General features: G+C 38.4%; 2 protein-coding genes across 12 annotated transcripts in view; one reads left to right on the top strand and one right to left on the bottom strand.

The window, feature by feature from the left end:
- Positions 1 to 16,102, top strand: part of APAF1 (apoptotic peptidase activating factor 1) — a 93,205-nt gene extending 77,103 nt beyond the window's left edge. For 4 of the 5 annotated variants that reach the window (XM_039471683.2, XM_074402382.1, XM_074402383.1 and 1 more), the window contains 5 exons: positions 4,742 to 4,861; positions 5,826 to 5,951; positions 7,579 to 7,704; positions 9,327 to 9,470; positions 14,268 to 16,102. In XM_039471683.2, coding sequence (XP_039327617.1) covers positions 4,742 to 4,861; positions 5,826 to 5,951; positions 7,579 to 7,704; positions 9,327 to 9,470; positions 14,268 to 14,414 — 663 coding nt within the window. In that variant the 3' untranslated portion in view covers positions 14,415 to 16,102. The remainder of the gene's footprint in view (positions 1 to 4,741; positions 4,862 to 5,825; positions 5,952 to 7,578; positions 7,705 to 9,326; positions 9,471 to 14,267) is intronic. The other variant, XM_074402384.1, reaches the window with a different exon arrangement.
- ANKS1B (ankyrin repeat and sterile alpha motif domain containing 1B) overlaps positions 14,230 to 18,088 on the bottom strand; it is a 1,271,383-nt gene continuing 1,267,524 nt past the window's right edge. For all 7 annotated transcript variants that reach the window (XM_074402368.1, XM_039471671.2, XM_003929595.4 and 4 more), the window contains one exon: positions 14,230 to 17,583. In XM_074402368.1, the coding sequence (XP_074258469.1) occupies positions 17,509 to 17,583 (75 nt within the window). In that variant the 3' untranslated portion in view covers positions 14,230 to 17,508. The remainder of the gene's footprint in view (positions 17,584 to 18,088) is intronic.

The following is an 18,088-nucleotide window of genomic DNA, read 5'->3' as shown; positions in this document are numbered from 1 at the left end:
CGAAATTTTGTTTAGATCCCTCCTGTTATTATGATCACTGTGTACTAAGGGTACTGTGTTTTTTTTTTTTTTTTTTTTTTGCTTTAACGCAGTTTAGGGAAGTTTGATCTTTGGATGTTGGAAATTATTTTACACTAAAACTTTGAAGACATTGCTTCGTTTTCTTCCAAGTTCCAAAGTTCATGTTGAGAAGTATGAAGCCATTTTGCTTCCTAATCTTTCTCTCTGGAAGATTTTAGGATTTTCATTTTGTCCCCAGAATTTTGAAATTTCCTGATGATATGCTCTGGTGTTTGTTTTTATTCATTATTTTGGACATTCAGTCTCCCTTCTAAATTTGGAAACCTATGTTTGTCAATTCATGGAATTTTACTTGAAATATTTCTTTAATTCTTTTCTTTTTGGTCCAGTTTGCTTTCTCTTTCTGTAACATCCATTATTCAGGTGTTGGATCTCCTGGACTGATACTCTAGTTTTCTTTTTCCACATTTCATCTTTCTATACTGTGCTCTATTTTCTGGGAGTTTTCCTCAGTTTTGCCTTCCAGCCTTTTTATTGAGTTTTTCATGTCTACTATTCTATTTCTAATGCATTAAGTTCTTATTTTATAGATAGAATGTCTCCTTTTACCTCTCTGAGAGAGACACACACACGCACATGCACACACACATGCACATACACACACATACATACACATATAAATTTGTAAACACACACACACATATAATTTTTCCCCCCAAATTTTAATTTTGCTGTGTAGTGATTGTTCCCTCCAAGTTGCTTTTTTCTGTTTGATTGTTTTGACCTCCTATTTTGAAGGCCTCCTCAGCTCTCTAATTAATGGTCATTGGCTACCAGAGATGGGTACTAAACAACTAGCTGAAAGCTCTGTGTGTGTGTTGACTAAGACCTTCTCTAAAAGGTGACCTGGAAGGGGAACTTTTGTTGTCAGTATCTTCAGGTCTTTTGTCTTGTTCTCCTCAGATTCCCAGAGAGGAATTTTCTGGTCTCTTGCCTGGAGGATAAACCTGGCTGGCAAGTTCTCAGAGCTAAGTTGGGGAAGAGAACAGGAAGTATTTAATAGATGTTGGATCTCAACATTTAGTATGTATACCTTCCCTTGATCCTCTGTTCTCAGAATTGTAATTTTACCCTCAGTGTGTTGGTGCCCTTAAATTCAGAGATCCTTCTTTCTAGTTTGCTGTCTTTGTCTGTAGGGGTATTACTATCTGCCTTCTTCCCTTTTTTCTCATAGTGATTTTGGGATTCAGCAACAACTCTTTTCTTCTCTTTTTTTTGAGACTGAGTTTCACCCTATCGCCCAAGCTGGAGTGCAGTGGTGCAATCTTGGCTCAGTGAAACCTCCACCTCCCAGTTTTCAAGTGATTCTCCTGTCTCAGCCTCCCGAGTAGCTGGGATTACAGGCACTCGCCACCACAGGCAGCTATTTTTTTTTTTTTTTTTTTTTGGCATTTTTAGTAGAGAAAATGCCAAATTATCCTTGTTCTACTCCATTTGGATTTTATTCTTTGTGGCTTTAGAAGTGAAGGAGATAATGTATATGCTCAATGGAAGATATTATATTCTTTTTAGTATATAAATTGCTTATGGTGGCAATATTTAACTATGTTGTTAAAAACTCTTCGGTAAAAAAGATCTTTCAATGTCATGTCTGTGTGAGTCCTAGGAAGGAGTATGATTGGAATGAAATTTGGCTTCAGTACAGAAACTCATTTGTTATACGCTCCCATGACACTGGTGTTCTAGCTGTAAAACTCAGTGTAATAATCACCTTTCTTCCTCTCCAGATGTTTTGGAATGGGTAAAACCAAAAACTACATCTGATGAAATTCTTTTGAGACATTGTATACTATGTAGTCTTTCTATCAAAAAAACATGAGATCTTTATGACCAGCTTGATGATTTCAGGTATTCTCAGCTAGAGGGAAAAATAATTTCTAGAAATAATTTTAGAAAAGGAGTTAGATTATATTTAGAAATATAAGTTAAGTAGTTGTGTTTCTTCCTCTTTTTCTGTTCTACTCAGAATACTTACATTTACAGTGTTTTAAATGTAACACAACTCTCTATAGATATTTTTAAGAAATGACTGGTTGGGTTTTGTTTTCAACTTTTAAAGTTTTTTTAAATGATTAAATGGAGATTTGTTTTAATCATCTTTGTATCCCCAGTGCCTGTAATACAGTAAGGGTTTTGTAAATCTTTGCTGAGCTGAAGTTATTGCCAAAATTTGAAAAATCAACCCACTTGATTATAGCCCTTAGGATTGTGAAAACTGAGGTCTACCTTCGTAGTTTTTGATCCTTTACCTTGAGGTAAATAAAGGCCAAGTATTAGCCATGCTTACTTGAGCCAGTATATAAGACTATGTTGGTTCTTGCTGGTATGAAAAGTTTCCTTAGCATTTCTACAATTTAAATTTTATTCATATAGCTAAAAAAATTCTACAAGTACATATATATTGTAAAAATTATAGTCAATGATAGAGACATCACTAAACTCAACTTTTACAGTTGACTAATGCTGGTGGAATAAGGTTATTCAATTAGCACATTATATTTCAGTCCAACCACAATGAAAAAAAATCACTTGTAATCATTGCATAGTCAGAAACCTTCTGTAACTAAAGCTGTAAATGCTATTCTTAATCTGCCCTCGGTGATTGTAAAATTGTCTGTTATATGTGCTCAGGAAGTCTGAGTTCTTGATGTGGAAGGCAGAAGATACTAAGTTAGGCATGAACACTGAATCAAGCAGAGCTAGGATAGGCAGCTTCTGTAAACTAGGAGGAGCTGTTCAGCATAGCCATTGATCTTCCAGTTCAGTAAAGCTCAGAAACAGGGAGGAGAGAGCCAGGAGGTTCCTAGTAGAAATGGACTAGGGTCTTTTATGCTTAGTCACATGTGGTGCCCTTCCTCTCTGGTATGATTTGGGAAGCCAGAAAAGCCTCCATTTCTTCCTCTTCCCCCAGCATATCTCATTGAGTTCTTAAAATATGAAAAGTCCTAATTTATTCTCTTTAGAATTACTCTCACTTCCAGTGCATCTTCTAAAGTTCTCTTGCTTGCATATAAGACCCTGTGTCTCTGATAGCCTCCTTCTGTGAATGAGCATTCTGAAGCAAAAGATGAGGAGAGATCTGAGAGGCAGGGGTTGGTGGGGAGGACAACTGCTAAATGTGATAGAAAAAGAAGTGAAAAAAAAAAAAGGTGGGGGGGGGAATAAGAGATGTTTCTTCTACAATTTTGCCTAAGTCTGATTAAAGATATTTCTGCTGTGGCCAGGCGCAGTGGCTCATGCCTGTAATCCCAGCAGTTTAGGAGGCCAAGATGGGTGGATCACCTGAGGTTGGGAGTTCAAGACCAGCCTGACCAACATGGAGGAAACCCTGTTTCTTTAAAAAAAAAAAAAAAAAAAGATATTTCTGCTATTTGACATTGGCCAGTAAAAAGCTAGACTCAGAATGTCACTCATGTGAATACCTGTAGTGGTGGCTGATTTTTCTTTATCATTTTATTCTTTTGGAGCTGGCCTGTTTGCCCATACCTCAGATTTTTAGCTTATCAGGCCCACGGGGCTGTTTCCTTTGGCTACCTTCTCAGCCTTTTTTCTCTTCTGTTTCTTCTGCATCTCTTGCGTTCTAGTCAGATGGAATTATGAGTAGGTCCTTTTTCATGTTTTCCTACTCTTATACTTTAACTCCAGCATTTATTCCCTTTGAAGAACACTTCTCAGTTTCTGAATCACACTTTCAACCCATTCCTCAAGCCTACTTTGAATGTGCTATTACCACCAAATTTTTTCTAAGGAATTGCTTTTTTTGAGTTTCACAGAACTTTTATCTCTATCATTGTATCTTCAATGGTAGGCTTTTTTGGGTTTCCTGTTGTATTTCTCATTTTCTTTGCTAAACTCTTAGATTTCTTTATGCTAGATCCTTATTTGATTCATATTTGCTTTGTATATAGGTACTAAATAAACATTTGTTAATTTGAAGTCAAGTATTAACAAAGCTCTAAATACAGTTGCTTTGATTTAGTAATTAAGAGATGTCTTTAACATAGACATGGCATAAAAATAAACTTCTGTGTACCTCTGTGTCTCATATATTTTTATGCTTATTTTGTGCTACTTATGTTATTTCAGTCCCCTCGCCCCTTTCCTTATGTCTGAGGAGCTCTTCCTGAAGCTCCACATGAAAAACAATGCCTTCTCACTTCCTTCATTTTGAGTATTGCATTGGGAGATAGCTGAGATTTTGAAGCATGGAAACTCCATGTTCTGGTTTGAAGCTGCTTTAATCAGCTGACCTTCCCAGGCCAGCTTCAGTGGAACCAGGATCTGCAGACTTCCCCAGCCTGTAGGTTCAGAAATCTGTGAATATGTAATTGGGATAATTTTCTTAGGAAAATTTAATCAGATGGTGAGCTCACTGGCATACTGTGTTTTTTTTCTATCTTCTGGTATAATTAACTGTTCTCCAAGCAACTGAAGAAAACAAATTTTATTCAGGAGGAAAAGGGTTTTATTTTGCCCCTAGTCAATTTACTTAACTCCAGCTTCTCTCTGTCTGTAAAATATGGACACTATAGTCTCTTCTCTGTTTTACTGAAATGCCATGTGAGTAAAAAAGATTTAGACAAGAAAATGCACACTTTCCACCCCTCCAATGAGATAGGATTGGGGAGGATAATATCAGACTTATTTCATTGATATTCAGGTATGGAATTGGCAACTGGAGGAATATGATGTTCTACAAGCCCATCAGGAAACAGTGAAAGACTTCAGACTCTTGAAAAATTCAAGACTGCTTTCTTGGTCATTTGATGGAACAGTGAAGGTAATTTGAAGCATAAGTTTTTTTTTTTTTTTTTTTTTTAAAGTATTCTCATATTGCAATGATTATATTGAGACAGCAAAAGCCACTGGAGGCTAAATAATTACTTACATTAAAATTTTTAAATTTTTCTCATGCCTGTTTTCTTTTTTTTTTTTTTTTGAGATGGAGTTTTGCTCTTGTTACCCAGGCTGGAGTGCAATGGCGCGATCTCGGCTCACCGCAACCTCCGCCTCCTGGGTTCAGGCAATTCTCCTGCCTCAGCCTCCTGAGTGGCTGGGATTACAGGCACGCGCCACCATGCCCAGCTAATTTTTTGTATTTTTAGTAGAGACGGGGTTTCACCATGTTGACCAGGATGGTCTCGATCTCTTGACCTCGTGATCCACCCGCCTCGGCCTCCCAAAGTGCTGGGATTACAGGCTTGAGCCACCGCGCCCGGCCGCCTGTTTTCTGTTCATTGCAGTTGCCTACATCTGCTGTGTGTATGTGGTTTTTTTTTTTTTTTTTGAGATGAAGTCTCACTTTGTTGCCCAGGCTGGAATGTAGTGGCACGATCTTGGCTCACTGCAACCTCCGCCTCCCAGGTTCAGGCAATTCTCCTGCCTCAGCCTCCTGAGTAGCTGGGATTACAGGTGTATGCCACCACACCCAGCTAATTTTTGTATTTTTAGTAGAGATGTGGTTTCACCATGTTGGTCAGGCTGGTCTTGAACTCCTGACCTTGTGATCCACCTGCCTTGGCCTCCCAAAGTGCTGAGATTACAGGCGTGAGCTACTGTGCCTGGCCCATCTGCTGTGTTTTAATGAGCATTTATACTAGCAGACATTTAAAATAAAGGGGTCAGAACAGTCAATGTACTAAAACTCTTGTTTTATAGATTTGTCTTATAGCTGATTATGATTTTTAATGTAAAACGTTCTTAAAAGTGTCATCCTCCAAGTTCTTTCTTTTTTTTTTTTTTAGGTATGGAATATTATTACTGGAAAAGTAGAAAAAGACTTTGTCTGTCACCAGGGTACAGTACTTTCTTGTGACATTTCTCATGATGCTACCAAGTTTTCATCTACCTCTGCTGACAAGACTGCAAAGGTAGGTCAATCAGTTGAAACCCTGCATAAAACTTTGGTAGTGGTTATGCATAATGAGTCCAAATAATATATCCAACAGGACGTAACAGTTGCTCTCTACATGTCTGTCTCATATTTTGTGGTCTTTTGGAGGATGCCCGTTGGTATTTAGTTGGTATCAAATTAAATACATTGAGAACTAATGATTTCTCCCTTATGGATAAATTTTGGTCTATAACAAATCAAATGCAACCTCTATTACATATTGTAGGCAATAAAAATCATTGAAAGGGATTTATGTTTAATTATACACTGAGAATAAAATTTTAACATAATTGATGTAATATAATAGATGTGTATATAAAATCACATTCTGGTGAATGATGCTGCTTGGTTGGGGACCTTGAGTACTCCCTTCTCTCCTTTTTTCTCCTTCTACCAGTCTTTCCAGACTATAAACCTTGGAATCGTCAGGGACTCTATTTTGACTTTTGTGCTCTGTTGATGACTCTTTAGTGCCCTTTAGATTTGTCTTCTCCTCCTTGTCACTGCCCTGAAAAGCATGCTTTCCTCCTCCTCCACTGGTGGACTGTCCCAGCACCCTGCCTCTGGTCTGCACCTCTTCTACTTTATCTTCCATACCACTGCCTGTGTCCCTTGTTGAAACACCTGTTACCTAACGGTTTATAGGCCAACTACTTAGCTCATCACTGTCTTTTTCTGCTATATTGTTTCCTCTGTGCCAGCCTACTTTCCACCTTCATCTTTTTGTGCATGCTGCTAACTTTGGTTTCATAAACCTTCTACTCTTTTACCTTGAAGCATTGTGGCTCATCCTTCTAGACCTAGATTTGATGGCAGCTCTTTTGAAGCATTTCCTTCTCTACCTCTAGGGTTTTTATTACATTTTATTCATTTGTTAGAACATTTACTTCATACAACTGTTCACTAACTGTTTATGAGCCTGCCTTTGTGATTGTACTATAAACTTTTCAAGGATAGGGACTGTAGTTTATCTTTTTGTACCACTAGTTCTTAGCTCACAGTGCTTGGAACTTGGTCGTTTTTAATATGTGCTTGCTAAATGAGGTTGACAAAACCGTGAGAGAAAATATTGAAAGGAAAAAAACCCCAGCATTTGGCTGCCAAGATAGTAGACTAGTATAGTGACTAACCTTTAAAGATTACTTGTCACATGCTAGTAATTTCACTCCTTATAATTTCATTTAATCTTCACATCATAGGTATGATTGTCCTCATTTTACAGATGCAGAGTCTGCAGCTATAGAAAGTTATTTGAGTTGTCCTAGTCACAAGAATCTAGCCAACAGTGGAACCAGGACACACACTGAGGTCTGCTTGACTCCACAGACTGCTCTGAGCTGATTCAGTCTTCTTCCATCTAGGTCTAAAGCAGGGAAGGAGTGACATTGATCTTTGAGCTGAATTTAACTGAGTAATTAAAGGAAAACTCAGAAAAATTAAGAGGATTGCATGCAGGACCTTGGGCATCTCATGAAAGTTTATGAATTCCCAAATATTAGAACTTCAATGTGATTGAATTATGGCTGAAGAGCACTCAAGGTAGTGTTTGCAGATGCTACTTTGAGTGTATGTAGCATTGCTAAACAATCCTAATTGCCTTCCAGATCTGGAGTTTTGATCTCCTTTCTCCACTTCATGAATTGAGGGGCCATAATGGTTGTGTGCGCTGCTGTGCCTTCTCTGTGGACAGTACCCTGCTGGCAACGGGAGATGACAATGGAGAAATCAGGGTAGGCTGTTTGCTGGCATGAGAGCACTGCTCTTCTTGTAGCTTGGGCTAGCACTCTTCACAGTGGGGACCTTTGTTCATGGGCCAGGGAAGCATAGTTCCTGAAGTTCTGGTTGGATGAGGCATTCTTTTTGTTTCTTGTGCACATTGTATTCACAGCTGCACTCCACTGCCAAAATGAATTCATTTTAGAGTTAGAGTGAAGCATTCCCTGTATATGTGAGAAGGCAAATGCTCTAGTTATTTGCAGTTCATTCTGCACCATTAGCTTGAGAATGATTCATCTTAATTTTTGGACTTGAACCAAAGGTTGTTTTTGGTAGCAGGATTTGAGGAAAATAATTTTGCAAATTGTGGTCTGGATTATAAATGAATTGCAAACCCTGCTGTTTCTGTGCCCAAAGAAAAGATCTCTTTAGCACTATACCCATTAGATAGCCATTTCCAGTGTGGTTTGTTGCAGTCCTCTGAGGACTGCCTGCCTTTTGAACAGAGCAGAGGTTCACATTTCCGTCACTGGGGGGCAGCGGAGGGCTCCTTATTGAGTCAGAGTCTCCATGGTAGGCCAATTTTTATTACCCTGCAGTGCTTAAGATATGCATACAAACCAAGACAATTTAGAAAACAATTTTTTTTAGATATATAATTTTGGCTTTTAGAAAACAACTTTTTAGGGGGCATAGAATGTTGTTTTCTTTGTGTCTGTGGAAACAGTACATTATGGAAAGTATTATATGCTGAAAGATTAGAAATTATGGAAAAGGAGTCAATTGACTTAGTTGTGTCAGAAGAACTATAGGGAGCTGATTGGAAAAGTTTGGGCATTGGGATGGTTGCTTTGGTAACTAGTATATGTGAGGAAGGTGGGTTTTTTTCCCCGTTTCATTACAAAGGAGGATTTACAACTCCAGGAATAGTTATATAGTGCAGAAGGCTAGGAGAGTATACAGTTTGCAGGAATAGAGGTGTTATCAGATGGGCTTTCCAGGGAAATTAAGATTCTTCTTGAGGACTAAGTAACCAACCTTCTCCACCAGTCACATAAATGTGTGTCAGCTGAAGTGGCAGGGCTGCTTTGTAAATGTTCATTTTGCTCTGAGTTTGCATCTTTTGATAAAAGTGCTACTTTACCAGTTACGAGGTAGTGTTTCAGTTTTCAACCACTGCAGAAAAAAATTCTCTCTCTTAAATTGCATTATTTAAAAAATTTTTGTTGGTACATTAAAATTTTTTTTTTCTCCCTGATTATTCAGAATATAGGAAAGCTGATGATTTTTGTATGTATATGTACTGTCTTACTGAACTCTTTCTAATGAGTTTTTTCATTTGGTTCTCTTGGATTTTCTAGGGAGACTTTTGCAAATGATGATTTTATTTTCTTTTGCCATTTATGCCTCTGTTTCTTTTTCTTATTCTGATGTACATTTATTTGAAGAATTAGAGCACTGCTTCTATATTAAATGTCACTGGAAATAAATGGAAATATTAGCATCTGTGATAGGGTTGTTTATAAAAGTCTAGTAAAATAATTTTAGAATACATATATATGGTCATATATATGTTTTAAAACTAGAGAAGCTTCTGTTTAACTCTGTTAATGAATTGTGTATTATGTTTACCTAGATATGGAATGTCTCAAATGGTGAGCTGCTTCATTTGTGTGCTCCGCTTTCAGAAGAAGGAGCTGCTACCCATGGAGGCTGGGTGACTGACCTTTGCTTTTCTCCAGATGGCAAAATGCTTATCTCTGCTGGAGGATATCTTAAGGTAAGAGTTCCCCAAGGACTGTGAAAGAAAATAATAGCCTATATCATACTTTCCAAGCTATTTTCATTTCCCATTTCTCAGTTGGGCCTCTTACAACCCAGCGGAGTAAAAAGGCAGCTACTCCGGAGGCTGAGGTGGGAGGATCACTAGGGCCTGTGAGGTCAAGTCTGTGTTGAGCCATGATTGCGCTATTGCACTCCACCTTGGGTGACAGAGTGAGACCCTGTCTCAAAAACAAAACAAAACAAAAAACCCAGTAGTAAAATGAGTTTAGTAACTGAAAAAAACAAACAAACAAACAAACAAAAAAAACAGAAAAAAATATTGAAAACAAAAAAGAACCAGATAAAACATTAAAAAATGATAAAAAAGGAAAAGAAAGAAAAAAAATGGCAGTTACTGTTAGTCTTTAGACTGAGTTCCGCAAGACTACTTTCCTCAGATCTTGGAAAAGCTTTGGTGACAGTGCTAGGGATGCCTTCAGTTGAGAGCTTTCATACTGCCCCATACTAAACTTGGGGCATCAGAATGACTAGCAAGTTGGGTGTTTAGCTTAGTTCTGTTTTCCATGTTAATCACAATTAACTATGTTGGTTGAAAATCTTAAAAAAACATATTTTTGAAATTTCTTCAGTAATAATACCAGCAATACATTGCTTTATAGTTTACAAAATGCTTAACTTCCCTCATTCTATTAGCCAGCTTTGTGAGGCTTAAATTTCATTCTTGGCTTACAGATGAGAGCCAGCTTTGTGAAACTTGAATTTCATTCTTGGTTTACAGATGAGGAAAATGATTTTCTATGGAGGTTATAACTTTCCTAAAGTTACATAATTAGTGCTGGGTGCAGTGGCTCACACCTGTAATCCCAGCACTTTGGGAGGACAAGGTGGGTGGATCACTTGAGATCAGGAGTTCAGGACCAGCCTGGCCAACATGGTGAAACCCCGTGTGTACTAAAGGTACAAAAATTAGCTGGGTTTGGTGGTGGGTGCCTGGTCTTCCCGCTACTTGGGAGGCTGAGACATGAGAATTGCTTGAACCCCAGGGGTGGAGATTGCAGTGAGCTGGGATTGCACTACTGTACTCCAGCCTGGGCAACAAAGTGAGACTCCATCTCAAAATCAAAACAAAACAAAACAAAAAAATAAAGTTGCATAATTAGTAAGTAGAAAAGCCAGGACTCAAACCCAGGTCTCTGCCTCTGTTCTCTCTAGCAAATTAGCTTTTTAAAACTTATTAGTAGTTGAGGCTGCAATTTGAGTGTGTTGTGGCACTTCAGGGTCATATTTTTGGTGTTTTTTTGAGGCATCTTTTATCCATCCACTTAATAAGACTGTAGAATGGCCAGTGTTTGCTAAGGCCACTGCTGTGTGGCACAGTGTCTATGGCTTGGTTCCTGCCCTTCAGCAGCTTACAGTCTATGGGGGAAACAGGTGGTAAACATAAAACCCTAGAGTTTAGAAGGGGTCTGTGACTTGCTTCCATGAGTGAAGCAGAATTGCAAAGGGGAGGAGTGAACATACCAACCTTAGAAAATTAGCAGAGGCTTCACCTGGAGGGGAATGCTTGAAGTGAGTCTTTTGAATAGCAATTTACTTGTAAAAGTGATAGAAGATGATACTCTATATTGGTGGTCTCCAACCTTTTTGGTACTAGGGACTAGTTTCCCGGAAGACAGTTTTTCCACAGATGGGGTGGTAGTGGGCAGTGGGGGGCAGGGAATGGTTTCAGGATTAAACTGTTTCACCTCAGATCATCAGGCATTAGAGTCTTGTAAGGAGTATGCAAGCTAGATCCCTCACATGTGCAGTTCACAGTAGGACTCCTGCTCCTATGAGAATCTAATGCTGCCACTGATCTGTCAGGAGGAAGCTCAGGCGGTAATGTTCACTCAATAGCCGTTCACTTCCTGCTCTGCAGCTGGGTTCCTAAAAGGCTACGGACCACTACTGGTCCCTGGCTCCTCCATATTGGTCTGATCACTTGGACATTCTGAGAGCTATTTCATTTAAAATTGATTCCTAATAAGATCTTACGATACCGTTATTTCTTACTGAAAACATTCAGGTGTAGGAGATGATCCTTGTTAATTATTTGACGCAGAATAAGTGTTCAGAAATATTTGGATGAATGACTGGTGTTTTGGTTATATGAGACCCACATGGCTGCAATTTTGCCGCCATAAAAATCTAGCTTATAAAAAAGATAAATTAGAGAGCAGTGTTTAGCTTTATGAAAGGATGTACTAAGAGATACAAAAATACAGATAGACAAAAAGAGTAAGTTTTAGTATTTGATAGTACAGTAGGGAAATTATAGTTAACAATTTATTGTATGTTTCAAAATAGCTAGAAAAACTGTAATGTTCCCAAAACAAAGAAAAGATAAATGTTTGAGGTGATGGATATCCCAATTTTCCTAATTTGACCACTACACCTTGTATTACATGTACCCCCAAAATATGTACAACTGTAATATATTAATTTTTTTTTTTAAAAAGAAAGGATGTATGTATCCCTTTACAAGATTTCATTGAAAACACAATTCTGTTTACAAAATGTTGCATTAACCTACATCTTTATTCAGTTATTAGGAGATCCTGAGAAATGATCACCAATTGTTCTCCTTTAGTGTAAAGAATGGAACTGAGTCTGCTCTGAGGATGATGCTTAGAGGAGAGTCATTGCTGTCTGTATTGGAAGCTGGGAGTCTTTAGCTATGTTAGCTGCTGACAAATTTAACTGCTTAGCTTTGATACCAAGTTTCTAGAGACCACATCATTTGATTCTCTGGGCTCCACAGAATGCTATCACATAATTGAGAGTCTGGCTTATAAGATGTTATAAAGATCAGTGACCATATTTGCAGACTTCTTGGGGAAACTTGAAATAAAGCAGCAGAATAGGTTTACATACTATAGAGATTATGTCTTAAGGGTAAAAGAACTTCTAGCCTATATATTTAGTCTGTATATTTAAATGACAATCAGGCTGCCTTTGCCTTCTGGTTTGATTACTAGCTTATTCAACTGATTATGATATAGCCCAGCCTGCATCTACCCAGCATCTTAATGAGACTGTCCAAAAGCACAGAGCAAATTAAAAGTAAAAAGGAACAGCTGCTCTAGTGTCCAAAAAAATAGGCCTTTTGAGTCTGTTTACTTTAGAATCCAAGCTGTATAAATTGAGTTGCCAGTAAGATAAAGTAGGTATCCAGAAGCTAAAAAGTTCTTCACTTCCAAATTATTCCTATTTATAAGTGAAAAAATAATTTATCTGTTTGCCTGCATTATGCCACGGAGTACATACTGAATGACAATAAATTCACATTTATTCATGCGCATGAAGGGAAAAGCTGATTTGAAATATGGAATACATGGTGGTAAATGGTGGTGTGCTGTGATTTGGTGGCAGCAGAGCGTAATGGTCAGGAGAGTGGGCCATGGCCTTTAAATAGAATGCCCGAGTTCAAAGCCTGGCTCTGCCACTCATTAACTTTGTGACCTTGCTCAAGGTTGTTTAACTTATGTGCCTTGATTTTCTTATCTGTAAAATTGATAATGTAATGATAATACCTAGCTCATTTCAGAGATTTCCCATATACCCCTTACCCGACAGATACATAGCCTCTCCCATTATGACATCCTCCCACCAAAATGTGCCTTTATTACAATTGATGGATCTCCACTGACACGTCATTATCACCCAAAGTCCATAGTTTAGGGTTTGTTCTTGGTGGCGTCCATTTTTTGGGCAGTGGAACTAAGTGATCTTTAATGGCCTTTGTGACTGAAAACATGAGTCTTCTCTCAGGTTGGTGGAATGTGTTCTCTGCAATCTTGATTACATTGTTATTTTACAAAGCAAACTGTTTGAGTTGTGGGAAATCCCAAGTTAGTGCATGCTGCCTCAGTGAGGTTTACCAAAGTCCATTGGGTATACTTTTAGCATTTATTATTACTATTAGTGAATATGTATACTTGACCCACTTACATGGGAAAGGCAGAATGCTGGGCAATACCATAGGCACAAAGGTGGGTGACACTGTCATTGTGTGCATAATACTCAGGATCTTGGTGTGTTTGAAGCCTTTTCAAAAAAGTTTACATTTATTGTCTCTTGCCCCCATTTTAGCTGTGAGATATATGGGTAAGCTTTATGATTCCCATTTGTTAAATGAATATAAATACTACCAGCAATTCAATGATTGGGAAGGAAAGGAAGGACTTGGCTAGAGCACTTGCTGTGTTTGAGATGTTCAATATTTGTTTAGTAAATAATGTAGATTATTGTATAAAGAAACTTGGTCAAGGACTCTTGCATGACACCTGGAGAAAGGAAAGATTTAGTAGAGAGAACATTCTTTCCTGTAGCCCATATTACAAATAGTTTGGGTCTCTGTCAGAATACCAGTCTGTGTCTGCAAAGGGGCATTTGAGTGAAGCGAGGGGCAACCTACTGCCTGTTGTCCTGAGAAGGACATGCAGACAAGAGAGTTCAGTCCAGTCACTGCGGTAATGGACTCTGTAGCTTTCTGTCTGCAGCTCTGAAGCAGGCTGCATGTTTCTCCCACTTGGAATTAGTTGTAGGTGGAGCAGTGAGGCCATCACAAGTGTTCATCAAGAAAAGGCTGACCAGGTTGAACAGTATATTCAGCATTAAACCCGAGACATTTTCCTTCTATTTGCTTGAGTTTGGTTGGGGGGAGGAGATAGGACAAAGGATTTGTTGGCACTATAAATTGTCACACAGTGTAATTACCAATCTAATGAGAATTTTATTTTTCTCTGAACAGTGGTGGAACGTTGTCACTGGGCAATCCTTACAGACCTTCTACACAAATGGAACCAATCTTAAGAAAATACATGTGTCCCCTGACTTCAAAACATATGTGACTGTGGATAATCTTGGTATTTTATATATTTTACAGACTTTAGAATAAAATAGTTAAGCATTAATGTAAGCTGAACTTCTTAAAAATTTGAATTGGGAAAAAATTCTAATGAAACTCTGAGATCAACTTTTTATAAAGCTCTGAATTGTTGTGCAGTATTGCATTCATTACAAAAGTGTTTGTGGTTGGATGAATAATATTAATGTAGCTTCTTCCCAAGTGAACATACCTTTAATCTTGTTTTTCATGATGATCATTAACAGTTTGTACTTAAGATGCAAATGAAAATGTGAATACATACCTTGTTATACTGTTGGTAAAATTCTGTCTGGATGCATTCAAAATGGTGGACATAATTAATGAGAAGAATTTGGAGGAAGTCTGTATTTTAATATCTGTATTTAATACTGTTATGCAGTCTGTGCCTCTGGTAGCAGTGACCTGCTTTTTGAATCACACTTACCCCAAGGGGGTATTGTTCTCCCAAATACAATCTTGGAGTTTATTTGCACTCTTTAAATTTGCTTTAAAAATGTTGTGTCTGTGTGCATAGTCTGCAGCATTTCCTTTAATTGACTCAGTAAGTGAGTAAGTAAGTCTTGGATTTAGCAGGCCCCTTCCTCTTTTTTTTTTTTTTTTTTTTTTTGAGACAGAGTCTCGCTTTGTCGCCAGGCCAGAGTGCAATGGTGCGATCTCAGCTTACTACAACCTCTGCCTCCTGGGTTCAAGTGATTCTGTTGCCTCAGCCTCCCAGGTAGCTGGGACTACAGGAGTAAGCCACCACGCCCAGCTAATTTTTGTATTTTTAATGGAGTCGGGGTTTCACCATGTTGGCCAGGATGCTCTTGATCTCTTGACCTTGTGATCCGCTCACCTTGGCCTCCCAGAGTGCTGGGATTACAGGTGTGAGCCACCATGCCTGGCCAGACCCCTTCTTTTTTTTAATGGAGACAAGGTGTTGCTCTATCAGCCAGGCTGGAATGCAGCGGCATGATCATACCTCATTGCAGCCTCAAACTCCTGGGTTCAAGCAATCTTCCTGCCTCAGCCTCCCAAGTAGCTGAGACTACAGGCATGAGCCACCACACCCAGCTAATTTTTAAATTTTTTGTAGAGACAGGGTCTCACTATGTTGCCTGGGCTGGTCTTGAACTCTTAGCCTCAAGTAATTCTCCTGCCTTAGCCTCCCAAAGTGTTGAGATTACAGGCGTGAGCCACTGGCCCGGCCTTGAACTGTTCTTTTTGTGAAGTAAAACTTGTATGTTGGAGAGAATAGATTTTATTGGTCTATCCTTTTCTCACTGTAGCTGCTGGCAGCCCTGTGCCATATCTGGACTCTAGTTGTCAGTATCTGAGTTGGGCACTAGTCCTGCTCCCTCTGGTTTCTTACATACCAGACTTCTTACTTGAATGAATCTGATCTTGCCTAATCCTCACTTTTTTCTTTTTTAAAAAGCAGTTTCTCCATTGCTAAATGTTAGTCATTGAGTTGGGGCCAATTTTAATCGTAAGCCTTAATAATATTTTTCTAAGAAATGAGAAATAAAACAATTTTCATCTGATTCCATTTACTTTTAGATGAGTGGCATTGCCATTCTCTTGGTGAATTTTAAGAGAATTCTCTGGTTTCCTGTGTAATTCTCTGTTTTTCTGTGTAGTTCTAGAAGTTCTGTGTTCTTCTAGTAACTCTAGAGGATTAACCTTTCAGTCAACCTATTTTCCTTTCTCTCTCTCTCTCTTTCTCCCTCTCTCTCTCTCTCCCTCTCTCTCTCTCTTTCTCTTCCAGCCCCCCACCCCACCCCACCCCACTTTCCTTCCTACTTTCCTTCCTCTTCTTTTATCTCTAAGGTTAATCAGGAAAAATAGCTTTTGACAGGGGAAAAAAACTCATCACTAACTAGCTATTTTTGACCTCCTGATCAGGAACTTTAGCTGAAGGTTAAATCTAAAGAAACATTGTCTCTGAAATATATTATTAAGGGCAATGGAGATAATAGTAAATGTCGTTCCCAGAAAAAAATAATCAAAATTCAAAGATTTCTTTTTGTTTCTGTAACTGTAACTAAATCAAATGATTACTAGTGTTAATAGTAGATAAACAACTTGTTTTTATTGTTGGTGCATATTAGTATAACTCTGGGGTTGTTTGGAGAGAGGGTCAGGGAATAGACCACTCAGATGTATTTTAGATAAGATATTCCTATTTAGCCTTTAATGAATACAGTGAATACAATATTTTGCATTGTTAAGGAGGTTTTTTGTTTTTAAATGGTGGGTTGAGGAGCTAGTTTACAGGCTTACTGTGATTTTAAGCAAATGTGAAAAGTGAAACCTTAATTTTATTAAAAGAAATTTCTGTAAGTGGTATGTCTCCTTAGAATATCCAAATCATAATTTTATTTGTACACACTGTTTAGGGGCTCATCTCACGTATAGCTCAGAGTATAAAGTATTACCTTTTGGAATTAAAAGCCACTGACTGTTAAAGTATAACAACACACTCCAGCTTTTAAAAAGCCTTGAATGGCCCTTGTCTTAAAAAATAAATAAGAGCCGGGTGCGGTAGCACGTGCCTGTAATCCCAGCTCCTCGGGAGGCTAAGGCACGAGGATTGCTTGGGCCCTGGAGTTTGAGTCCAGCCTGGGTAACATAGCAAGACCCTGTCTTAAAAGAAAAATGGGAAGAAAGTCAAAGTAACATGAGGAAAGAAGAGACACCTAATAGGATGGAGGTGTAAATTTCATGGCAGTTCATGCAGTTAATCCAGAGGAAAATTTTGTTTTGTAGTTTGCAGTTGAGCATTTTTAAAGCATTTTCCCTTCCTGATTTTTTTTGTATTAGAAATTACATTGGACTTCATATATATAAACTTTTTTACATTATATGTCTCTTGTATGTTTTGAAACTCATTGTATTTGTGATATAGCTTATGATTTTTTGCCTTGTTATACATTTTAAAATATGAATTTAAAAAACTTTTGTAAAAATAAAATTCACAAAATTGTTTTGAAAAACATTTTTGGATTGTTTCACTCTTTGCTTGTCATTTATCAGTTGATTAGACGACTAAAGTGAAAGATTCAAGCTAAATCCATCAGTCTTTCTATCTAGGCTTTATCAGCTATATGTAAATTCAATTCTATCAGAATTTTCTGAGTGCCTCCTCACTGTGTCTCTCTGATGGTTCCTGCCCGGTGTGGCTGGCATGAAGAAGATCCTGTAAAAAAGAGAATTCATTTATTTATCACTTAGTTTGTTCATGCATTTGTTTAATAAATATTGAGATGTACCATGTGCCTGGCATTGTTGTAGGTATTGGGAATACAGGAGTAAGCAAAACAAAATTCTTGCCTTACTGCAGGTAGGGGCCCGGGAGAGGCAGAAAAAGTAAATAAGTAAAATCTGTAGTGAATTTGATGGTATTAAGTGGAGGGGAAGGGGTTACGTTTTTAGATGGACTGGCTCTTTCAGCAGGTGATGCTTGTAACAGACCTTAAAGATGTGAGGAAGTGAGCTCTTCGGCTGTCGCGAAACCATTCTGAAGCAAGGGTACGGCAGGCGCAGACTCCAGTGGGATGGGTTGGTGCATTCTGGGAGCAGCCAGGCAGCCTATGTGGCTGGAGAAGGGTGAGTGTGGGAAGTCTGACAGGAGAGGTGGCAGAGAGGAATTGGGGTAGCACTGGAGGCTGCCACTTAGGCCACAGTAGGGACTTCACTATTGA

This window comes from Saimiri boliviensis, chromosome 7 (assembly GCF_048565385.1).
Source record: "Saimiri boliviensis isolate mSaiBol1 chromosome 7, mSaiBol1.pri, whole genome shotgun sequence".
Lineage (NCBI taxonomy): Eukaryota > Metazoa > Chordata > Mammalia > Primates > Cebidae > Saimiri > Saimiri boliviensis.
Note: the sequence above shows the minus strand (reverse complement) of the source record. Positions and strands in the feature narration are given on the sequence as shown.